The following is a 25389-nucleotide window of genomic DNA, read 5'->3' on the forward strand; positions in this document are numbered from 1 at the left end:
AAGTTAATCAACTTGTGCTAGTGATTTAACACTAAAGTGTGGTCACACAACTTCAAGGAAATCATTTAAGAAATATTAAAAATCTTTAATTCATTTCTCCTAGTGGCGTTAGCAAGCCAAAATCAGCATTCTGTTAATGTTGTTGCAGTATAGCGTAGAAGATTCTGTACATAATCACGAGGTGTAAAAAGAGATATTGTGGCAAAGGGGGAAAGACTGGAAGTTGTTCTGGGTAGAGTACTACATTTTAAACTTGTGTGTTATTAATCTGACAAGCCTCTCTTTGAGGCTTCTAAGAATCAAAGTACTGTCCTGCTTCAGATTTTTCTTTAGCCTTATGACCAAAAATATGGCCTACACTTTTCCTATAAATTTATGTTTACATTACTAAACTCTAGTACCACCGAAGGATGATGCTGGTAATAGCTGCCACCTTACCCATTGCTGGAGTAGGAATATTTAGTGATGTACATCATTCCTTTTGGAAGACTTGGAAGTACTTTCTCCGTAACAGTCCTATGTTAGTAATACTGATGTGGTGTGTGCTGGAAAGCTACATGAGCACAAAAGCCTCAACTCTTTGGACATCAGCAGAGCAAGAACTTCATAGCAGGTATGGGGGGGGGGAAATACTTTACTCCAAACACTGTATTGTTGGTGGAAGCTCTCTGCGTATGGGCATTTGCAGACTGGGCAAGGCCCACATTCATGCAATAGGTAAGACCTATTAGGTGAAAACCTTTTAAACTAAGGGCATTAATCAAATTCAGCTTTCTGAACAATTTTTACTGCAGAGCAGAGATAACTAGTAGTATTCCATATATTGTTGAATTCCCATAAGCCCCCAGCCAGAATGGCTAGTAGCTGGGCATAATGGAAGCTGTAATCCACCAATAATCTAGAGAGCCACAGATTCTACCACTCCTGATATTATAGATATGTTATTCAAATAGCTCACAGCCAACATTATCCATTTAAAAGCCTGGGATGAAAGCCAAGTACATGTTGTGTTGCTGGCTCCACATCCAAGCTCTTGAATGTAATCATGGACAAGTTTTGGCAAGATTTAATAGCCTGAAGGAAGGTGCTAGCATCTGCTTCACAGAATCGTAGAACTGTAGAGTTGGAAGGGACCTCAAGGGTCATCTAGTCCAACTCCCAGCAATGCAAGAATGTAGGAATTTGCAGGCAGGCAACCAACTCACTGAAAACTTCTCCATAGTGGATCTTGATCAATTTGCACTTATGTTTGTCAATAATTCTAAGACCATCAAATAAGTAAAGTATTTCTTTTCATCCACTGCATGTGCATGTATGTCCTATATACTAATAGCAAGCTCACTCTCCAATTGTCAATCTAAGCACTACAAGAGGCAGATAGCAGCTTGAGGGAAATGTTAAGGAGTGGATGCCCAATGAGTAGCCATCTTGGGATGGAATAAAGCATTCTGGAAAAGGGCACGGCTGACTGCAACCCAAGCAGTGCATGGTTAGAACTACCACAAAGTGTAGCGATAGCCCTTTCATCTGTAGTCTCCCTCACTTTCAGATGCAGTATGCCTCCGAATGTCAACTGCCAGGAATGACAGGTGGAGAGAACACTATTGTGTTCAGGTGATGCTTGTGGGCTTCCCATAAACATCTGATTAGTCACTGTGAGAATGGAATACAGGACTGGAGGGGCTTTTGGACAGACCTAGCAAGGGCTGCTCTTGTGGTCTTATAACCTTGAACTGGAGCAGTCCACAATGCAGTATTTTGCTGCAGTTCCTATTTGTTATTTTGGCTAACATCAAGGAATCAGTGTGCATACACACTAGGTTTTGTTTGGGGCCTCTGTCATAGAAAACGGATTAGGTCAAGACATGGGCATGAACCAGCATGAAATAATACTGACTCCTATTCATTCCATAGCTTTTTGAGGCTCACATTCACCAAGAGATTGTGCTACGTTTGAAGGGGATGTCCACACTACCTGCAAACATAAGAACAGGATAGATACCTAGGCCTGCAACTGAGATTCTTAGAAGACATGTTTTGAATATCCCAATGCTTAAGTGGGTCTTATACGATAAAGATGTAACTTGCAGATTTACTCACTGAATTCCCATTGATTTCAGTAGGATTTCAGTAGGATTTGACTTGACTTCTGTGCTTTTCAAGACTGCAACATGCAGAAAAATTCTGCCTGTACTGGAGAGCCAGGAGCTGGAAATAACTGTCCTCTTGTTCAAGTATTCTTCTATGACCGCAGCTAAACTGCTCCAGTGCCCAAGAGGCAGTATTACAGGGTTTCTTGGCACATGGCAGATTTGTAGAACCTCGTAGTGTAAGATTTCCCTTTTGTTCCTACCGGTAACATAAGCCCGACTTATATTTATACGAGGGCCTAAAAAGGGACTGTGCTGTAAGTTGGACTTATGTTTAGATTCCTTAATGAAATATTAGACAGTAGCCCACAGAGGGCTTCCTAGTTGATGGATCCTTCATCTTCCACCTCACTTAGGAGTGGGGCTGTGTCTACAGGCAGCCTGGCAGGCTCCTCTGTTGATGAGCGCTTTGTTGAGCGGTTCAATGTTCCACCCTAGAAAAAGATAGAAGTCAGGAAAATGAAACTGGGCATTATTTTGGGGTTTTGGAATCTCGCTGTCAGCTGGGGTGCTAGACTATAATTTTTACAAACCCTATTTCACCACCATATAAAACAGGAATCACATTCTATCAGGTCTGCCTGAGAAGCTTTACCTCCTGGTCATAATTACACCCCGTGGCCTTATTCAGGGAAGTTGGTCGTAATGACAGCAGCAGCAGAGAAGTTTTAACACCATATCTGCCACCGCCCACAAGCCATATCAAGAGGTAAAGGCTGCAACCTCCTCATCTCTATTTTAAATAAAGTAATTAGCAGTAATAACGAGTCAGGCTGGGTGTGTCTAAAGTTAAGACTCATTTGTTTAGCGACCTGCTTCCCCTCTTGCTCTACAGTTCTCTCATGAAAAAGGTGCCTAAGAACAGAAAGCAACTCCCTAAAACATTTATTTCTTACTAGAAAATGCAGCAAGACAAAACCCTCCATTTCTGGATACAGTGTGGAACCTCGTAGCTTTGCATAAAGTCATCCAATGTTTTCTTAATTAGCAACAACTAAATTTTAAAAAACCAATGTGCCGTGATATTGTTTTGGTAGGATTTGGGATTACCTGCACTACAGCATCTTTGCTGGGGAAACCTGACTTATTAGCATATGGCATAAAGAACAAGAGAGGACCAAAAATCAAAAGAAATGGACAGAACTCTGCTGCCACCGCCAGTCTTATTAATGGCTCAGTTTGGGATTCTGAAATTTTAGCCAATCTTCGCTGTGCAATATGATGCTTTCCTTAGGAAAACTTTGGGGCAGAACCTCTTTTTTTATTTAAAAAGGAAAGATATCAGGCAGGAATGTGGAGCAGAATTAGGCTTCTTTATGGCAAATGCCCCAAATACTGATCCTTACCTGCTTCTTGTCCACTATGTTGAGGCTGATGGAGGCAACAATGCAAGCAATGGTGTTTGCCAGCATGAAGACCATCATCTGTTGCCATCGCCACAATGGGATCTTTAACTCACTGCAAGGTAAATAATAATAAATGTACATATAGCAAACAAGACAGCCAATTGCTTGAGAATTTACATCCCCTCATGTAGTGGGGTTGCCATAATTCGAAGAAGTGAAAATCTGGAATTATTCATTTTTGGCCAAAATTGTGGGCTGCGTCTTCTTCTTCTTCTTCTTCTTCTTCTTCTTCTTCTTCTTCTTCTTCTTCTTCTTCTTCTTCTTCTTCTTCTTCTTCTTCTTCTTCTTCTTCTTCTTCATCTCCCCCCACCCAAAAATTCACCAAATTCACCAAAAATTCAACACTTCCAATATGGGCTGCCATACGCCTGGGTTTCCCCAGACATTTTAACTGGTTTCCGAAAATTCCACCCAGATGCCATTTTCAACAGACGAAATCGCGGAAATATGGCAGCCCAATCATGTAGACCAGGGGTCAGCAAACTTTTTCAGCAGGGGGCCGGTCCACTGTCCCTCAGACCTTGTGGTGGGCCGGACTATATTTTTTTGGGGGGGGGGGATGAACGAATTCCTATGCCCCACAAATAACCTAGAGATGCATTTTAAATAAAAGGACACATTCTACTCATGTAAAAACAAAAGGCAGGCACCACAAATAACCCAGAGATGCATTTTAAATAGGAGGACACATTCTACTCATGTAAAAACATGCTGATTTCCAGACCGTCCGCGGGCCGGATTTAGAAGGTGATTGGGCCGCATTCGGCTCCCGGGCCTTAGTTTTGGGACCCCTGATGTAGACATATGCAAAATAATGTGAACCCATCACCAAGCCTTGGAGCAACATGGGATCTGGGGTTCGGGAGTGATGGTGACAATGGTGTCATATTTTTTGATGGCACAACGGTGAGGGAGGAAGGAAGGAAGGCAACTATTCTCACCTCGACTTCGTTCCCAGAATCCGTCCCACAATCACATTAGAGAGGCCAATTCCAATCATCTGTACGGATGTTGCAAGCCCCATGGCTGTTCCCAATGTTGCCTGGGGGACCACAAGGGGTATAGAGGGCCACATGCTAGCCTGTTAAGAGGTGATTGAAGCAACAGAAACAGTGAGAAAATAGGTGATTTGAGAAGTAAGATTGTTAAACTAGGAGGAATGGGTTTTTTCAGCTTCAGCTTTTGTTTCCACCAATGTACCTAAAAGAGGGAACATGGAAACTTCCTCTAATGAGGCAAGTGCTAGGGTAAATGATGTAGAACCAATCCCATGTATTCTAGGGAAGAAGAAACCAGGAAGGGGAGATAACATCACATTTCTGATAACTTACTGCTGCAAAGGAGTAGGTAATGCCCAGCCAGATGGTAGAGACAAGTGGAGGAACAAACGTGAAAGCCAAGAGGGCAAAGACGGGCAAAGTCAGCACTGCGCAGCCAACTGCAAATACACCTCTCAGTCCAACATAATCCTGAAAGATGAAAAAAGTAGTAATTTTACATACACTGCTGTATTGCTTGGTGATCTGCTTGGTTGTCTAAAATGCAGTAGTTTTCCGTGTATAAAATGAGATTTCGATTTGCAAAATCCTGCTACTCCACTGGAATAGCTGAATGTGCAGCTCTCACCCTGCAGAAACCATGCCAAGGAATTCCAACCCCCCGCCCCAAGCATTATGCCAAAGCCAGTGACACAAGTACTTACGATCAGTATGCCAACTGCCGCTGAGAGAACAAGGGAGCTGTCGTAAACCGCACCAGCAATGTAAGCAGCTGCCTGTTGGCTGTAGCCAGGATACTTATCTTGGATAAACTTGCTGAAAAGGGTTGCATGAGAGAGAAAGCCCATTAAGATTCAAGATTACGTGACAGAAAGTTTTCCTCTTCATCCATATGGAAACAATTGAGCTCTTCTGCCTTGCTTTCTTTCAAGGGCCTCTGCAGACAAATGGCCACATCTGCACCATATATTTTAAATACTGTTTAACAATCGTGGCTTCCCCCAGGGAGTCCCTGCAGTTTCCTAAGGGTTCTGGGAGCTATTAGGAGACCCTCATTACAATTGCTAGAACTCCCTGAGAATAAAAACAATAGCTGATCAGCGCTATGGTACAACAGCATCTGGAGGCCACCACACTGGCTACCCCTGCCGTAGACCATGCCTGTGCCCAGAGAGTCTTTAAATCCCTAGCAAAACTCCTGTTCTGCTTTGCACTTACCTAACATAGTGGTGCTATCAGGGCAGGACTTTGAGGCAGACATCAAAAGAATGAGGAGGATGCCCCCCAAAACACAGCATGGCTAGCTTGCCACATTTCATAGTAAGTGGCGTAATACACATGACCATCTAAAGACAACCCCCCCCCTAAAAAAAAAAAAGACCCATTAAGTCCAGAGTCTAAAACTGCCTTACTGTACCTTAATGTCACATCTCAACCCCTCCAATCCAATGCTCATTTTGCTGATGTAGAAAAGCAGTGCAGGAAATCTGCCAAGGTCACAGCATTTTAAGGTGGAATCCAGAAGGATGAGATCCAAGCCTCCCAAGGCCAAGAAAAGGAGCCCCAGCCTGTGAATTTGAGGAAGCTGCAATACGACCCAAGAGCTGCCATGTAGGGCACTTTGAAGACCAAGCACAGCCCAAGAAGCTGGCCGGGTGCCAGGGGGCTTTTTGGCTGCAGCCACTCAGGATATATTGAAAGGAGGACTCTTTCCAGAATTAATGACTTCTGAAAGCTCTGCAAAAGTATCAGGCCTTTGGTTTCTACCCTCCTGCTTGAGGAAGAGGAGGAGTTGTTGCTGCTGCTATTATTAGGATTGATCTCCCACCCTTGAAGAACTTTCCCGAAACAGTAATGAGTTGAGGTTTGTCTGTCTCCCTCATTATTGGCTTAGCAAGAATTTTAAAACATTCCCGCTTACCCAGACATTTGATGGCTACAATGCAGTGCTCCTGAGGTCACTGGCTGAGAGAATGTCTTTAATGTTTTAGAATGTTTTATCTGTTTTAGAATGCTTTTTAAAAAAATACAGTGGTAACTCTACTTACGAATGTTTCTACTTACGAATGGAGCTCCGTCCGCCATCTTGGATGCGGTTTAGATAGGATTATTTCTACTTACGAATTTTTAGATAGGGTGGCTTCGACTTCCGAATTTTTTCTCCCAATGCATTCCTATGGGATTCGACTTACAATTTTTTTCGACTTACAAATGTGCGTTCGGAACACATTAAATTCGTAAGTAGAGGTACCACTGTAATAATAATTGTATATGGTTTTTACTGCATTTTGAAATCACTGAGATGCTTCATAAGACATTGAAAGACAGTCTTCTGATAATCATCTCATGCAACAGAAGCAAAAAGTCAGACCTTCATCTCCCCTGGTTCCAAGCCATAAAGTACTTTGAAGCAGGGATGGGGAACCTTGCAAACCTCCAGATGTTGGACTCCCAACTAGCACCAGCCAGCATGGCCAGTGATATAGGGAGTTGTAGCTGGCAACACCTGGGAGGGCCACAGGCTCTTCATCCCTCCTTTGAAGGTGTGCACTCCGAGACCAGAAAGAAGAGTCGGTGGAGGAAGATTGGAACAAGTTTAAAGTATATCTAGGGAAATATTGTGGTGTACAAGTGTGGACTTCTGTGGAAGATATTTATTTTAGGCTTGGGGATCTAGATAGATGTTAGGAGAGATATAAAGGTGACTGTAATGTGAAGTTTTTGATGTAAAGAATTGAAATATATTAAGGTGGAAAATGTTTAAGGCGACGATTACGAAACTGCTAGTGATGGTTGGAAATGGAAATCAGATAGGGGGGACTTGGGGAAGTCCCAAAGATAATGGTAAGAGAAGTTAAGGAAAAGTGTAAATGATTTTATGTTTTGTTATTGTTTGTAAAGTATTTGTTCTTTGTTATGTTGTTGTTTTCTGTGTTTATAATATTATAAAAGTAATAAAGTAATAAAAATTTCTTTTTTTAAAAAAAATGAAAGTGTGCACCAGTATTTTGAACTGGGCCCAGAAATGGACCTGCAGCCATTTAATCATAGTTCATCCTACAAGTTTAAAGTCCAACGGGGATGGTATTGATTTGCCAACAGGGAATACATTGGAAACTAGTAATCCTGAACCCTTCTAGGCCTAGTTTGTTCTACGGCCACATAGGAGAACCAGATTGGCAAGGCAGAGCCAGCCAAAACTAATGTAGTGGAGGGGACTCTGCTGCCCAGTCCATATGAGTTTGGGCCAGTCTGCCTACTTCTCACTTATTTCTTAACATTCATACTTCTTCCTGCTTCAACCAAACCTCAGCATTGGGACAAGTCACTAAAAGCACCACAGTAAACCGTTTACCTGGCATCCGCCACGAAAGGAAAGATCCCGTTGTAGAAAAACATGATGGTCAGGACCAGGAGCCAATAGCGAAGTGGCAGGTGTCGGACATCCTGAACCCGCTGCCAGTTAGAGAAAAAAAAATGCACATCATAGAATCACAGAGTTGGAGGGTCTTTTTCAACTATCTGGTTCACTTCGCTGCTCCATGCAGGAGATCCAGATATAAAGCATCTCAAGCAGATGACTGTCCAGGCTACATCTCCCAAGTCATTGGTTCAGTTGTCAGTCTGCTCCTAAGAGGTTTCCTGTAACTTACGCAAATGGCAGCATGTCCTCCTCCAAAACTCTGAAGGTTTAAAGCTCCAGGGCAGGGATGAAGAATCTCTGGCCCTTCAGGTGTGCCTGGACTACAATTCCCATCATTCCTCACCACTGGTCATGCCAGCTCTGGCTGATGGGAGGTGAAGTCCAAGATTACCTGAAGGGCCTCAGGTCTTCTGTCCCTGCTCTAGGGCTGAATTTTCACCACTACCACCTAAGGAAGGAGGATCACCACACAGATTATTATTATTATACCTTTTTAGTCAGGAAGGATAAAATCGGAAATATTCTGTGACAACACTAGTTCAGGGACAGAGCAGGTATCATATCAGAGACTCTGTTTCCCCGTTTCTTTTATTTTTAAAAATCAATTATGTAAAACTTGGGATATAGTGAAAAATATATATTTTGGGCCTGTAAACTATGGAATACTTAGCCTGTGCATAAATCCAGCACTAAGCCTAGTGCAGCATTTTGGTTTCATTCAAATCTGGCTCTGGCAGTTCATGCCAGTATCTTTATAGCCTGCGTTAGGGGCTCCCTACATTGAATGTAGGGGGGAAAGAGACCCTTTCCTGTTCTTCTGGTAATAAACCAACAGTGCATGAAGCTGCAGAGCAAAGCAGGGCCCCCACAAATAAGATTACATCGTGCCATGGCAATGAGAACCAAAAATCCAGGTCACTGCGGACTCAAAATCAGGGTCCAAATTCATGGGGCTGTCCTAGATGGGCCAAACAGCTGCCAGTCAAACATACTTGCTGGGCAAAAAGCTTTCAGGGTCACAGGCCACTCAGATAACTGCCACCCCACCCCTCTTTGCAGAAAAAGGAAACTGGAGAGCTACAGCTTGGAGACTTTTGCTAAAAGGCACTTGCTCCCTCTCCTGGCTGCCAATGATAAACGAGGCTCTGGGCCTTTACACACAAAGCTCACAATGGAAAAGCAAGCATATGTGGCTCAATGCAACTTCTGCCTCACGTACCACTTTCTTGGACTCTTGCTGGATAACTCCATCCAATCCGAGCTGCTTCGTGCCCACCTTGTCCAGCACACTGACGACGACAGCAGAAAGGAAGCCCAGGACACATAACAAAGTCCCTGCAGGCAGAGAGAAACGACTGATGGGTGGGACTGTGATCACTGGAATGCTTTAAGGGTGTGTTAGACAAGAACGTGGTTTGGGTTCTGTCAGGGGACCTCCGTACAGGGAGCCTCCGCCTCTCCTGTTGACCAGCACTTCGCACAGTGAGTGCAGCAGCAGCGGGTCAGGTGGGGGGAATGAGGAAGTTAATAGGATGGAGGAGTCAGGGCTCGGAGATATTAGAGAGCCTTTGCAATGCCCTGGCCAGCAGGTGGAGGGGAGCATGCAGCCCCTTCCGGTGCCTGAATTAAGGCGCGCCACCAAACGTAAGGTCGGGAGGAGGCGTTTCGGGGTGCCCGAACTCTTATGCTGGTCACGCAGCCGGAAACATCCACTCCTGGATTCTGCGAGTGACTGAGAGGTCATGTTTTCTGCTATCTCTGCACTGTAAATACTATGAACAATAAACCTCTTAAAGACAGAACGGACGGGGACGTCTTTACTCAAGAGTAGCCGCTACAGCACCATTACAGGTTCATTTGGGGACAGGAAGCCCAGCTAATTGCAAAAAAAAAAATGCTACAGGTGAAACTGGCATGAGTCTTCTCCCCCCGCAACACACACATATATTTTAGCTAGTCACTTATGGTCGTCTTTGCAGGATGACCACCCCTACTGGAACCAAAGCACAATTCCTACTTGGAAGTGCATTAACAATTGTGTTGTTCATCACCAATGATGCCACAGGGCACTAGCTGCCTGCACATGCATGCAACCACATTCCAGACAGCATTTCACATTGCAACGGACCTAATAACCAAGTGAAGAATCATATTGTGTCCAGCAACAAGCATTGCTACTTCTTACTGGTGAAAATATGGTCTTTCGGACACAGAAGTGCTTGTTTGAGGGATGACACAGTGTATTTGCTGCAATATAAACTGACCTTCTTGAAAGGCTCCAATTCAGGAATGGGAAATTTAGGGGGGGGGGGAGTTCCAACACAGCATTCCAGGTCTCTCTATCAAGCCCCTGGGACTCTCCCCAGACACCACACACTATCTCTAGTCACATCTCTCACCAGCCCTGATTGAGTTTGTTTGTTTTGGTCTGGCTGGAATGTTCCCTGGGACTCTGATAATGCTTCTTGTTTTGCCAGGATGGAGCAGAGAGGAGAGTGCGAGAGTGTACGTAGAAAACAGCCTACTGTACAAAGGGAAAATTCATGTTCGCTGTTCTGACCACTTTTTCCTCTGACCACACCGACCATTGGTATGTGGGCCGTGGAAAGTTGTCCAGAATGGAATGTGGCCCTCAGGGTGAAAATGGTACTCCACCCCTGCTGTAGAGGTAAGCTGACATGAAACTCACCTCCCCAGAGAGTCCACTGGATGCCAAAGTGACTTTCAAACTGCTGGGTGAAGAAGAAGTTGAGCACACTTCCAAGCCGGGAAAAGGAGAGCGTTAGCCCAAACGCCAGAGCCAACTCTTTCCCCTTGAACCAGAAGGCTGTGATACGATTCTGCACAACTCAAAAAGCAGAAAAGACAGCAGTGTTATCGAGTGATTTCATGAGAAAGATAGATGCTGAAAATGGAGAAGAGTTGATAACAAAATTTATAGCCCATATTTTCATAAAATACTCAAGGTAATGAACAGAGCAGTCACAAACAATAGCTAAATGTGAAACCACGTGAACACTAGGAGAAGGGAAAAGGCCAGAAATGAAAATCAGAGCGTCTTCAATCACCAGTACAGACATTTATCCATGAAAAACACATATGCTTTTGGATTCCCGGATTCCCCAAGGCAATGCACAGCAATTAAAATCTACAAAATTAAGCCACCCCTGTATTAACTGAAAAAAATGATTTCTTTCTCTCCTTACTTGTCAGTGACCCGTTTCCAGAGCCGAAAAGCAACCTGCCCGTCAGCATCAGCGGCAAGAGGTACGGAGTTCCTCTGAAGTGAGAGCCCAGAGCAAATATGGATGATCCCAGGACAGTGAGGAAAGAGAAGAGAAATACACCAACTAGGGAAGAAGAAGAAGATGGAAGAAGTTCATTAAATCAAGGCAAATGGGCTTTTAACAACTATGCAAACTGGAGGAGTAAGAGGATGCCAGTTCTTGGATCCAGGTCTATGACTATTTCAATAAGACTTGAGCATGCAATGCCTGTCTATTAACTGGAATGACATCCAACAGGGAAACATCACTGACCCATTTTTCATGTCTTTGGTTCACTGCAAACGGGCACATCTCAGGGAACGCTGTTCCCGTGATATTGTGTAATCCAAACCAGTGGCGGCTGGTACCCATTGCAAATGGCAGGGCAGGAGGCAGGAGGCCAATGGTATGTGAAGCCAGAGCAAAGTGGAGACAGAGCCAATGACAGGTAATTGCAGCTCTGTCCCCATCCTCCTCCCCCCTGAATCCCACAAGGGCAACACTGAGACTAAGGAGGAGGAAGTTGACAACCAGTGCTACCTTCTGCGGTGGTTGTAAGTAAGAACATAAGGCAGGTGGGGGTGAGCTGAGGGCAGATTGAGTTGGCCGGTCAGTGCCCCATTCGCTCTAATGGACTAGCCTCCACCAACCCAAACTCCGGATGTGTTGAGCTGGGAAACAGCACATCTGGAGAACCACTGGCAGAAGAAATCCCACATTGGCAGAAAGACTCTCTGCCAGCTTCAGTGTCTCCTGAACTGGGGTTTGGACGCACTGGCTTTTAATAATGATAATTTATTATTTATACCCCACCCATCTGGCTGGGTTTCCCCAGCCACTCTGGGAGGCTCCCAACGGAATATTAAAAATGCAGTAAAACATCAGTCATTAAAAACTTCCCTAAACAGGGCTGCCTTCAGATGTCTTCTAAAAGTCAGATAGTTGTTTATTTCCTTGACATCTGATGGGAGGGTGTTCCACAGGGAGGGCGCCACTACAGAGAAGGCCGTCGGAGCTGGACCTCAGTATCTGGGGCTGAATGGGGGTGGAGACGCTCCTTCAGGTATACTGGTAAGCTGGTGTATCACCAGTGGGAACTTTCCCACAGTTTGGGTTGTTCTGTTAAATGCTGGAATCAACCATAAACTGTGCACAGATATATTCCAATTCACACAGGTTTATTCTAACGCACACAACACCATTCTAAAACAGCTTCATTGGTTTCCAGTTTGTTTCCGGGCCCAATTCAAAGTGCTCATATTAGTGTTTAAAGCTGGGTGCCGCATAAGAAAAAGTCCCGTTTTGCATCCTTGCCAACTGCGTCACAGAAAACAAATGGAAAACAAAGGAGCACACAGAATGGATTCACCAGATGACCTCTGAAAGCAAGCAGTCAAGTGGGGAGGGCGAACAATCAGCCATAGTTCAACGCCTTGGAACTTACAGCGATTTCCCAGTTTGTCAATTAAGAAGCCAGCCATGATCACCACCAGTGCATTGCTGTGGGAAACAAAAGAAAAAAAAGAGTTATTGGGTGGGTTAAAAAAAAGTGTTTGCTTCTACTTATTTACTGTTTCTGTGTTAGAAGAGCCCAGCTGGAGCAGACCAAAGGCCCATCTAGTCTAACATCTAGCTCTCACAGTAACCAACCACATGCCCTATGCAAAGCCCCAAAACATGACTTGAGTACATAGTACCCTTTGCACCTGGTACTCAGATGTATACCAGCCCAGATTATAGCTCAGTTGGTAGAGCATAAGACTCTTGATTTCAGGGTTGTGGGTTCGAGCCTCACGTTGGGCAAAATGATTCCTGCATTACAGGGGACTGGACTTGATGATCCTTGTGGTCCCTTCCAGCTCTACAATTCTGTGATAGGAGAACATAGCACCTTCTGCACTTGCGATTCCCAGTACCTGGTACTCAGATACATGCTGCCTCTGACAGGAGAACACAGTCAACATTGTTAGTAGCCACTGACAGCCTTTCCTACATACATCCCCACATATACAGAGGTATAGTTAAAAGATAAATATAAAACTAGGCGTTTAAAGGAGGGGGTGTTTGCTCAGTGAAGTAGCCCTCTACACTCTGCCAAACCTTGCTGCAGTTGCATTTAATGGAGGGGAAAGCTTCACTCAGTTATTGGCCAAATGGCACTGTGAAGCGCGCGCGCGTGTGCACACACACACACACACAGAATTAAACAGCTCGCTTGGGCCACCTGCCACCCATGCTACTTTCTCACTTGCCTATCTGCCATTTGTCACACTGTAGTTGGCCTATCAGTAGCCCCTGAAACTGCAGCATGCCGATAGCCTTACTTTTTAATGTATATAGGAAGATATAGAAGAATGACTTACGTCCAGGCATAGATAGCATACAGAAGATTGTACTCTTCAGGCGTCATTCCCAGGCCTTCCACACAGTCAGTTCCATTATGCCCTGTGCCATTGTGGTGTGTGCCATTGGGACAGGTTAGATTCTATATAACAAGTCAGAGTAAAAGGAAATGAGTTCCAGAAATAAACAAGAGGTTGAGTAGGTGGACATCTGGATCCAGCCATTCCAAGACACCCAAGCTGCCTGTTTTGCCTTAGGTGGCTAGTGCTCTTTATCTATTTCCTAAGGTTATTTCATATAGCAAACTCTTAGGACTCTTGGGAATCATAGGTAGGGAGTAGGAACTGGTTGGCCCTCATACAAAAGGAGGGAAATGACTTTAAATCATTGGATAAGACATATACTTTTATGACAGGCCAATACCACAGCTCAGCAATCGATCAGTGCTCTGCATGCAAAAGATTCCAGGTCTATCTCTACTGAAAGGATCTTAGCTGACAGAGTTGGAGAGCTGAGAGAGACCTTCACCTTATATCTTGTTCCCCTCCCAACACTAAACCAGTGTTCTGTGACCACTGGGCTCATTCAGTCCTGGCTGGGAAGCTTTGGGGAGTTCTGCAAACCTTCATGTCTCCCTGGAGCCTACCAATACAGTAAAGGTAAAGGGACCCCTGACCATTAGGTCCAGTCGTGACAGACTCTGGGGTTGCACGCTCATCTCACATTATTGGCCGAGGGAGCCGGCGTATAGCTTCCAGGTCATGTGGCCAGCATGACAAAGCCACTTCTGGCAAACCAGAGCAGCACATGGAAATGCCGTTTACCTTCCCGCTGTAGCGGTTCCTATTTATCTACTTGCATTTTGACGTGCTTTCGAACTGCTAGGTTGGCAGGAGCTAGGACCAAGCAACGGGAGCTCACCCCATCACAGGGATTCGAACCGCCGACCTTCTGATCAGCAAGCCCTAGGCTCAGTGGTTTAACCACAGGGCCACCTGGGTCCCTACCAATACCTCTCCTCTAAATGGTACCACTTTGGCCATTCACAGAACTGAGTTTTCCATTTGTACATATGATGATAAACCTATCCTCAGTAAAGAATCCTTCTAATCCAGGGATGAGACACCTCATGTTGCTGGACTAAAATTCCCATAATCATCCCTGACCATTGGTCATGCTGGCTGAGGCTGATGAGGGTTGGTGTCCAACATCTGGGAGGTCATGTGTTCCCCACCCCTGATGTCTAAAGTACTCCAACTGAAGATGAATTCCAGGTCTGTTGCACTTTGCACAAAGATGTACAAATCTGGTCTGTAGAAACGGTGACGGCATTTAAACTATCAGTTTTCCTTGAGTCCTGGTGGCAACAAAAATAATTCCAACATATATGCCCTTCAGCTGTGGAAACAGCTCTCTTCTTTGACCTGGTCAGCTTGAAAAGACTTGGGCTCAGAGACATTTTGTACTTATACCCCACCAACCCATTTTGTCTCAAGACTGCAGTCAATATGACCTTTTACTGTTGCTCGATCCCACCTAAGCACTTACCCCTTGAAACTGCTCTTGCAAAACACTGGGGATATCAAAGCAGAAGTAAGATCCAAAGGTCAGGAGGCAATTGAAGAAGAGCACAAGGAATCTGTAGTAAGCTGCAGGGGGGTGGGGAGGACAGACAAGTTAATATGAACGTAAGGCAAAAGTTGCAAAACTAAGGGAGGGAAAAAGTTTCACAGATGGCAATTTTACCCATGACTGTGTTTCACAATTACACTGTGCAATGAAACAATTGATACTAAGGCAGTTGTGTCCCACTTGGAAATTGTGGGCTGTTGCTGATTAGTTCTACCCAAGAGTAGACTTCTTGAAATTAATAGCCATGGCTAACTTAGGTCCATTAATTCCAAAGGGAAACCCAGCCAGATGGGCTGGGTATACCATAAGTAATAAATTATTATTATTATAAAGGGTCTACTCTTAAGTAAAACTAAGCTGGACACAACACTGTGGTTTTGCTTGCTAACATAATTATGGGAGCACTTAAATCACCACCCTGAAAGCAGCTAATATGTTCACATCAAATATTGCAGTGTATTTCAATGGGACCCTACTTTCATGTGGTTCCCTGGCAGAGATAAGAGGTGGGGCAGGAATCACAGAAAGGAACTTCACATTGACCACTGCAAAGCTTACAATTTGCATGTGCATGCAGGGGTGCATTTGCTGCAGGTTAATTTTGTATTTTTCTTGGAAGTTTCAATATACATTTTCCTAGGTTTTAATATTTGACAGGACATCGAGTTAAGAAGCAGAATATAAATCTTCATATAGGTTAAATACGATATTGGGCTCAAACTGGGGCCACAAAAACAGACTCAGTGGAGCAAGAGAGAACCAAGGGCTCCCTAGAGGCAATGGCAAAACACAGAAACACAACCCCTCTAAAATGACCTGGCGATATTCAGTGAGGGAAGGGGGAGGAAATCTGCCCACTCAGCCCGTAAGAAATTCAGTGTGAAGGCAAGGAGGAATGCTTAAGCAGGGCTTGAGTACAAGACCTTATTTTTAACGCCCGGAGACGTGTGTAAAAAAAGAAGGGCCTCCAGGCAAGCGATCAAGAAGTCTATTCTGAGCTTGTGCACAGTGAACCTCTGAGCATGTGCAAAGAGCCTCGCACGCGCGCTCTTCAATTCTCTATTAATGGGAGGAAGGAACGTGATTTCCAAGGAAGCGCCTCCTTCCTCTTTCTCGCATCGGCAATTAAGCAAAAGAAGAAGAACGGGGGCGGCGGGTAGGGGAAAAGGCATAGCCCGTCACGTGCCCTAACGACGGTCACGTGACAGGCGCGGCTCACGCTCACCTTTCTCGGCTGCCGCCTCCGCCATGGCTTTTTTCAGTTCTGGCTGCTGCTGCTGCTGCTGCTCCGCAAGTTGCAGCTCACCGCGAGGAACCGGAGTCTCCGCCCCTCCACTCGGGCCACGCCCCTCCGCTCGGACAGACACCGGCCGGCACTGCCTGGCACTCAGACTCCGCCCACCTCCGCTCACTTTTCTGCCTTTGTCTCGCCAGCCCAGCCCATGCCTCCTTTGAGTGACAACCCCCCTCCAACTCCGCCTACTGCTGCGGAAACTGGGCGGGCGTTCACCGCCCAGCTTGGTGACGACGCCAACAAATCCGCTCGCGGCTGAGGCTGGGCCCCGCCCACTGAGCTTTCCTCTCTGCTTCGGCAGGCCCAGGAGCCACGCACCTTCCGAGGAGGAGCTCCGTTCTCTAGTCTCGCCTGTGGGCCTGTCACTCTCCCCTCTCCTCTTGCCCCGCCTTCTTAGTGAAATCCCGCCCTCTCAGGTTGGCCTCCTCTCTGAGGTGTGAGGGAATAATAATGATACTTTATTATTTATACCCTGCCCATCTGGCTGGGTTTTCCCAGCCACTCTGGGGCGGCTCCCAAGAGAATATTAAAAATGTAATAAAACATCAAACATTGAAAACTTCCCTAAACAGGGCTGCCTTAAGATGTCTTCTAAAAGTCAGATAGTTGTTTATTTCCTTGACATCTGGTGGGAGGGCGTTCCACTTGTCAATCTGTTTGGTTGTAAGTTACTTTGGTTTGCCCTGGGAAAGAAAAAGCGACGAAGAAATTTAATAAATAATAACAATATTTTAAAGAAAATTACCACACCCTAACTCCTAAATGCCAAGCTGTATGATCAGTACACTTCCCCTGTTGTTCTTCTTTCTTTCCTTTGCATTTAATTCCCCTTGACCTCACTGTTTACACCCCCACCCACACCAAAGCGACCTTGGGAACAGCGTCATTTTTATCAGAGCAACTGATGAAATCTGGAGCCGAAACGTTTTGTAAAGAAGGTAAAATTTCTGTTGTGTTAGTCACTGTTAGTCTCCATGTTTGGAGTCCTCCAATTGACCAAAACCAAATGAGTGTCTGGGCTAAAAACATTCTGAAGTGGCATTTTTATCCGGTAGGCAAAACAAGAGCCTTTCTCCCCCTAATATCGCCCTGCACTGAAATGAAATCCGAAAGGACAAACATGCCCAGGGGCCTCACTGCAATTGTGAGGGAGTCTTTAAAAATCACCGGTTTTCGATAGCTTCTCTGCCCTTTGGGTTAAGTGCAAGTGTAAAAACTACTGGTTTGAATTCACTAAAGTAACATGCATATTGCTCTTTGAATTGTCATTTTACAATGAATAATGTGCTATTAGGTACAAATCAAGGGAATGTGTGGAAGTGGGTCCCATGTTGCAGGTTGGGAGTCAGGGGTGGATCTCGGGTCTGTACCAGGTGCTGCTGTAATAAATACAGGATATGATTTCAGTGATTAACGGTATCCTACTAGGATCCAAAACAAATTAGTCTGAAGTGCTGTTGGATGCCTTCATTACTGTTTGATGCCTTCCTCCAATCCAGGAACCACCCACACCTCTGCTTCCGTCCCCTCTGAAATTCTTCCTGAATTTTCAGCTTTCAATTTGTAAAATAAATCTCTAGCAGACATCTAAGTTTTGCTGTTTTTGATGCCTGCTAAATACTTTCTTGTTTCAGCAAGCCTGTCCAGATTTTTTTTAAAATTATGTGGATTTTATCTGTGTTATTAAATTGTCTGCTTACTCTTAACGTTGACTGGTTTTATAAGTATTTTTGATTAAAAATTATACTATTTTATGTAAACCACTTAGATATTTACTTATTTTGTTACATATTCTATAAATGTTGCTGAATAAACTAACAACAACAACAATACTCTAATAATAATAATAATAATAATAATAATAATTTATTATTTATACCCCACCCATCTGGCTGGGTTCCTCCAGCCACTCTGGGCGGCTTCCAAAAAAACATTAAAATACAGAAATCCCTCAAACATTAAAAGCTTCCCTAAACAGGGCTGTCTTAAGATGCATTCTAAAGGTCTGGTAATTGTTGTTCTCTTTGACCTCTAGTGGGAGGGCATTCTACAGGGTGGGTGCCACTACCGAGAAGGCCCTCTGCCTGGTTCCCTGTAACTTGGCTTCTCGTAGCGAGGGAACCGCCAGAAGGCTCTCGGCACTGGACCTCAGTGTCCGGGTAGAACAATGGGAGTGGAGACGCTCGTTACTCGTTACTCATTACAGGTAGGTAGCCGTGTTGGTCTGGTATGGTCAAAACAAAATAAAAAAATTCCTTCCAGTAGCACCTTAGAGACCAACTAAGTTTGTCATTGGTATGAGCTTAATAAATACTCTTTATTAATTTTAGTGCATAACCAATACAATTACAGTACAGTGGTACAGTACCTCGTTTTACAAACACAATTGGTTCCGGAAGTCTGTACTTAATCTGAAGCGTACTTAACTTGAAGCAAACTTTCCCATTGAAAGTAATGGAAAGTGGATTAATCCGTTCCAGACAGGTCCGCCGAGTACTTAAACTGAAAATTCTCAAACTGAGGCATACTTAAACCAATGTATGACTGTATATTTCAACAACTTTTCTTATCTGTTTTTTCTCCATCCTCATTTAATTCCACAACTTTCTTTCTCACCTTCAACACAGTCATTTCAAATCCTAGGACTAGGTCAAAGTTCCTCCCAGTTAAAATGTCAGACCTTTTAATAAGCCTTTTACACAGTAAACCACCTTTCATATTGCAATGAAGAGATCAGTTGAAAGGCCTGAAAGAGGAAGAGGCGAGAAGAATGACTAAGAGGTAGGGAGACAGAAAAGGGAAATAGAGGAGGGGAATCACATCAGATTATCCTAAACAAACAGTGCAACCTTATGTATAGGAAGTACTGACTAGTAGCAGCTCTGGAGGGTTTCAGGCAATATTCTTCCCACACACCTGGAGATGCTAGGGTTATTGGATAGATTTCTAGCCTGCCTTTCAGGGCATGTTGCCATCACAAGGTAACAAAATAAAAGCATCAAATAAAACATAAAAGAATTATCACTGCAACTATTAAATAAAACAATTTCCATTTACAACTTACAATTAAGCAACAGCAGCTAAACAACATTTTCAAGCAAAACAGATGAACTAAGTGTACACTGGATTTAAAAAAAAACCAATTTCGGGTTTCTCTCTTTTTTCAAAACAAACAAACAAAAAAATTAACAAAAATGATGGTGCCCTATGTACTCCTGAAGAGGAAGTTCAAAATACCTACCAGGCTATCCTTGAAAAGGCTCTGTCTTCCCTGGTAGTAGATCTTTACCCAAAGAGCAACCAACATATTGCCTTTAACAGCAGTAGCTTGTGAGGATCTTTCAAAGTAAATTAACATACTACTATCCAGCACGTGAATCAAAACCATTCAAAACGTAGAATAGTGGGGAGAATGTGGCTCCTGAAGTCATCATTGATATGAGGTCAGGATTGTTGCAGGCACATTCCTATTTTCATCCGTGAAATGTTGGAGGGCATGGATGATATTCAAACTTCTATATCTTTTTCAGTTCCTGTTTCTGCCCCTTTTACTTTTGGAAATAACAAGAAGAGCATCAAAGCACTATGCCACCTAATTGTTGTTCTCTATGAAATAAATTCACTCCAGACTTCCAGCATTCTGGCCAATGAGTGCAAAGGCGGTGGGAAAACTGACAAATCCTATGATTCCTTGTTATGTCATTAACAGTTTACAATTTTTCAATTTTCAACATTTTACGTTATTTATATTCAATTCCAGCTGTTCTACAGTGAATGACCCTCTGCATGTAGACTTCCCTTCCCACCTCCATTACACAATTTCTGGCCAAGGGTTTAGAGATCAGTGGTGGCTGGTGCTCATTGGGAATAATACAGCGGAAGTGGGAAGACCAACACTAGGTGGCGCCCAGAGCCAATAGCAGGAAGAGCCACCCACTGACTGATTGCAAATATGAGGACAAGCCAGTAGGCACTGGCTGAGGACAAACTGAGGCTGGTGGGGTAGTAACCCATTCTCCCTAAAGGACCAGCCTCCACTGGTTTACATGGAGCTTGGATTAACTAGAGCAGTGATGGCGAACCTTTTAGAGACCGAGTGCCCAAACTGCAACCCAAAACCCACTTATTTATCGCAAAGTGCCAACACAGCAATTTCACCTATATATCTCTTTTTTTTCTGTGTGTTTCACGTTTCTTCTTTATGACTGCTGTTGTAATAAATAACCCTTCATGAAAGTTATTGCATTACATTCTTCATTAAACTGTCTTTCCATTGATATATAATTTTATGCTTTAACTCAGTGCTTTTTTCTCCATTAGGTTCCTTTCTCTTTTAAGACATGCACTATTTATTCGTTTATTAAATTTGCATACTGCCCTTCATGTGCAGGTCTCAGGGCAGTTCACAGCATAAAAATACAAGATAAAAAAACCCACAAAATACATAATGAAAACAAGAACAAACCAATAACCCTCCTCCCTTCCAATACTTATTCCATCTACATTCACAAGATAAAAGGATAAACACAAACCACATTACCTCAAAAGGGTCACCCTTTTGCCTGCCAACAATTAAGCACCTGTTTATTGCAAAATGCAACCTGCACAAGCGTGTTTACATGCACTCCTATCAGTCCCAAAGGAAGTCGGCTGGCTGAAGTCCTGTTGATCCACCCCTCAGATACTCTTTATAATGGGAAACAACCCTCCAGAGAGGACACCCATCCCTCACACCCCAGTGTTGCCCACCATGTTGCTCTTAATTCCCTCAGCTACACCTCGTCCCCTTTGAGTCCCTGCCCGGCTTCAAATTCCCACACCAGATCACCTCCCGTCTTGGATTTACAGTGGTACCTCTACTTACGAATTTAATGCGTTCCGAACGCACATTCGTAAGTCAAAAAATAAATAAATTGTAAGTTGAATGCCATAGGAATGCATTGGGAGAAAAAATTCGGAAGTCGAAGCAACCCTATCTAAAAATTCGTAAGTAGAAATAATCCTATCTAAACCGCATCCAAGATGGCGGACGGAGCTCCATTCGTAAGTAGAAACATTTGTAAGTAGCAGTACCACTGTATTTTATTTTTTTGCACTCAAGTTGCCTCCCTTTGTCAGGGGAGGCCGCCACCCTCTTCTTACCCTAACCCTAACCCAGCCCTCCTCTCCTCCTCACTTCACCACCACTGAACTAGAGCATTTAGAGAGCCCCAATTATTATGATGATAATTTAATGAAGCTGTTTACGAATGCTCTGCTAGGGCATGGTGGTTGTTTTTAATTCCCTTTAATTCCTTTAATTGTGCCCTCTTTATCATTTGGAACATTATTTTAGTGAAGAAAAGTTCACTACATATCTGGTCCCTGTGTTTCTTGTTCTAAAAGGCCTTATTAGTTTGCACCCCCTATCTGAATTCTACACCCAGAAGGCTTAGTATTGGATGCAAAAATCTGATGTAGCAGGTTCCAGTGAAGTTCCAACTAAGTCCCTGGTTGTAGAATTCAATAGGTGGTGCAAACCAATCTGGCCCTTACATTAAAAGAGAAATATTTGGCCCTCCAGCTGTTGCTGAACTACAACCCCCATTAGCCCAAGCAAATATAGCCAATGGCCAGGGACGATGGGAGTTGTAGTTCAATTCCTGATGGGCCAAAGGTTCCCCATGCCAACAGGACTTCCTAGTCCTGGTCCACTGTATGTGGATTGGGGCCCTGCATCCCTTCCCCTGAAATATATTGGCAAGAATTGCTTAAGAACATTGTTAATGTATCCTAGCCTACCTCACAGGGCTGTTCCAAAGATAAAGATAAAAAGAGAGGAGGGGAGGAAAAGCAAGATACAAATATATGTCATTTACAGATCACATAATGCAAAATAAACATCCATGAAGGCAGAAAAGTAGCCCCACCTACTGCTTTAACTGCAACATTTTTATGGTCTTAATAATCACAGTAAAATACCACCACCACTTCTGATAAATAACAAAAATGCAAATATAATAATAATAATAATAATTCCAAGTATGTGCAGTTTCACAACTTTGGTGTGAGAACTACCTACTCTCAGCCTAGGCTACCTCACAGGGCTGTTGTGAAAATGAAAAGAAAGACAATGTACACAGCCTTGTGCTCCTGTGAGGAAAAGCAAGATACAAATATACAACAACAAGAAGCAACAGCAGTGCCACAACTCCCTGCAACACATGTGGTTTGTTTGTTTTTTGCCAACCTTGATTAACAAAGGATCCTTGTGCGTTCCATGCCAGCCTTAAAGAAACACAAAGCCCAGTTATGTAGTTAACTTTTTAAAAAACCTCTATGGGGAAAGCAGGAACACCAGCATTCTGCTAACTAAATTGATTTCCCACGAACATATTCCATGTGATTCTTCTTCTTCTTCTTCTTCTTCTTCTTCTTCTTCTTCTTCTTCTTCTTCTTCTTCTTCTTCTTCTTCTTCTTCTTCTTCTTCTCCTCCTCCTCCTCCTCCTCCTCCTCCTCCTCCTCCTCCTCTTCCTCCTCCTCCTCCTCCTTCTCCTCCTCCTCCTTCTCCTTCTCCTTCAAGAGGGAATTCCCCCTGCTCTGCTCTGCCTTGTTCCTGGAGATGGATGCTGCTTATTTGCTGTTTCATCCTGGTCTGATGACTCACACTCTGCATCTCTGGGCCCCAGTGGGTGAAGCAAGGCTGGAGAAAGGAGGCGGAGCAGCTGTGAGGGAAGCTTTCCTCTGACAACCCCAGACCAGACCTGCTTAAATATTGCACAGCCCCCCAACTGAGCAATCCCTTCTCCCTGTGTCATTTCACGCATCGTGGCTCATCGGCAAGGAGAGCTCTAGCCAGATGATGTCATCTCTCATCCTTCCCCTGTTGTGTCTCATTTAGGGCAAAGCTACACGTTAAGAAAGCAGTACGGGGTTCCCAATTGCGAGGATTTCTTCATAAAACAATTGGGAAGTGGGTTGTACTCTTGCAGGCTAGAATTATCACTCCTGATGCTGTGAGGTTCTGGTTCCTCATCTGCTTGCAAGGCAGGGGAGCTGTCCAACAGGGTATAAGGACCCAAGGCAAGGCTGCTGAGGCAGCAAGGGAGCTGTCCAGCCATGTAGAGTTTGTGGACAGAGGTGGATCTGATCAGAATAGGACCTTGCACTAGGAACATCCAGGCAGACACTGAATGGCTCACATAGGCATCCATACAGTCAGGTACCAGGGATTTCCCTTAGCCCTGTATTCTGGGTGCCAGGATATAGTCTGAAGGCACATGTTGTAGCCACCTTGCTGAAAGCAAGTAGGTCTAGATCTGGCCCATTACCTGCATGGGAAACTGTCTGAGAGACCCCGGATGCTGCCTTAAGTTATATCATGGAAGAATGGTGGGGTATAAGTGTAATCATAATGGCTATAATAAAACAGTTTTGCATGTTTGTTTAAACTACATACTACCATGCAAACCCTGTTTAGGAAAGGCCAAAACAAAACAAAACAGCATAGACATCAGGAGCAATACACTTGGGCAAAAAAATGAAAGGCACAAATACAGGATGGGAGACACCTGGCTTGAGAGCAGTACATGTGAAAAGGATCTAGGAGTCCTGGTAGACCACAAACTTGACATGAGTCAGCAGTGTGATGCAGCAGCTAAAAAAGCCAATGCAATTATGGGCTGCATCAATAGGAGTATAGCGTCTAGATCAAGGGAAGTAATAGTACCACTGTATTCTGCTCCGGTCAGACCTCACCTGGAGTACTGTGTCCAGTTCTGGGCACCACAGTTCAAGAAGGATACTGACAAGCTGGAACGTGTCCAGAGGAGGGCCACCAAAATGGTCAAAGGCTTGGAAACAATGCCTTATGAGGAACGGCTTAGGGAACTGGGTATGTTTAGCCTGGAGAAGAGAAGGTTAAGGGGTGATATGATAGCCATGTTCAAAGGATGTCATATAGAGGAGGGTGAAAAATTGTTTTCTGCTGCTCCAGAGAAGCGGACACGGAGCAATGGATTCAAACTACAAGAAAGAAGATTCCACCTAAACATTAGGAAGAACTTCCTGACAGTAAGAGCTGTTCGACAGTGGAATTTGATGCCAAGAAGTGTGGTGGAGTCTCCTTCTTTGGAGGTCTTTAAGCAGAGGCTTGACAGCCATATGTCAAGAATGCTTTGATGGTGTTTCCTGCTTGGCAGGGGGTTGGACTGGATGGCCCTTGTGGTCTCTTCCAGCTCTATGATTCTATGATCCCTGTTTCTATCCAGCTTCAGTTCTGAGGTACAGGGACTTCACTTCTGCTTACATCCATCCTATAAATGCACTGTGCTGTTATATAGTTCCACCAGGTAACAGCAGAGGAAAATATAGGCATGTGGGCTCATTCTGTTGGCTCTGTCAAGAGACCAGGTCCATCAGGTCCCAATTTTCCCTTGCCCACTCTATCAGGCTACAGGAGGTATAGAAACAGGAAGCACCCATCAGCTCAAGTGTGAACCAAGCTCTGTTTGGGTCATCCTTTCCCAGAAGTCAAGCTGGCCATCATAAGAACTTTGGAATAATTTTAGGAGCAGGTGGCTGAATTTGCATGTATTCCTCTTTCCTTTTGTGTTATGCCCTTTAGCTTGTAAGCCTACAGGCAGGGACTGTTTTGTTTGTCATTGATACTATTTAGGCTACCTACTCTGGGAGATTTTTCCACTGAGGAATGAGCTAACATCCTCTATTGGCCAATATCTGGGAAATGAAGGAGATCTAGAGAACTGCTGCCAATCCATAGTCACACTGGTAGCACCAGATACATAATTTTCTTTCTTTAGCACATTTATTTATCTGAGAGAAAATTAGTGGATGTAGAAACCTTTCCAGCAAAAAAACAAAAACAAGGAGGCATA

General features: G+C 44.1%; 1 protein-coding gene across 2 annotated transcripts; it reads right to left on the reverse strand.

The window, feature by feature from the left end:
* Positions 1-64: 64 nt before the first annotated feature.
* Positions 65-16655, reverse strand: LOC118092717 (lysosomal dipeptide transporter MFSD1). 2 transcript variants are annotated; one of them, XM_035131157.3, is made up of 13 exons: positions 16445-16655; positions 15136-15236; positions 13608-13729; positions 12689-12744; positions 11185-11328; positions 10668-10826; positions 9198-9313; positions 7910-8010; positions 5259-5370; positions 4888-5025; positions 4498-4637; positions 3497-3608; positions 65-2584 (listed from the first exon to the last, which is right to left on the reverse strand). In XM_035131157.3, exons 1-13 carry the CDS (start codon positions 16467-16469, stop codon positions 2471-2473), a joined length of 1440 nt encoding a protein of 479 aa, XP_034987048.3. In that variant the 5' UTR covers positions 16470-16655; the 3' UTR covers positions 65-2470. The 2 variants fall into 2 exon arrangements, with proteins under 2 accessions (XP_034987048.3, XP_088513477.1); XM_088657351.1 differs by lacking the exon at positions 16445-16655 and adding an exon at positions 16143-16161.
* Between the last annotated feature and the right edge of the window lie 8734 nt (positions 16656-25389).

The sequence above is a fragment of the Zootoca vivipara genome, chromosome 13 (assembly GCF_965207765.1).
Source record: "Zootoca vivipara chromosome 13, rZooViv2.hap1.1, whole genome shotgun sequence".
NCBI lineage: Eukaryota > Metazoa > Chordata > Lepidosauria > Squamata > Lacertidae > Zootoca > Zootoca vivipara.

Bases quoted from the DNA above. Each gene is read 5' to 3' on its own strand.
- LOC118092717 (XM_035131157.3), bottom strand. From the start codon at position 16,469: ATGGCGGAGGCGGCAGCCGAGAAAG. The intron at 10,827-11,184 runs GTAAGGAGAGAA...CTGCTTTTTGAG, and splicing joins TGGAAACGGGTCACTGACAA to TTGTGCAGAATCGTATCACA. The intron at 9,314-10,667 runs GTGAGTTTCATG...CTCTGCCTGCAG, and splicing joins CCAGTGGACTCTCTGGGGAG to GGACTTTGTTATGTGTCCTG.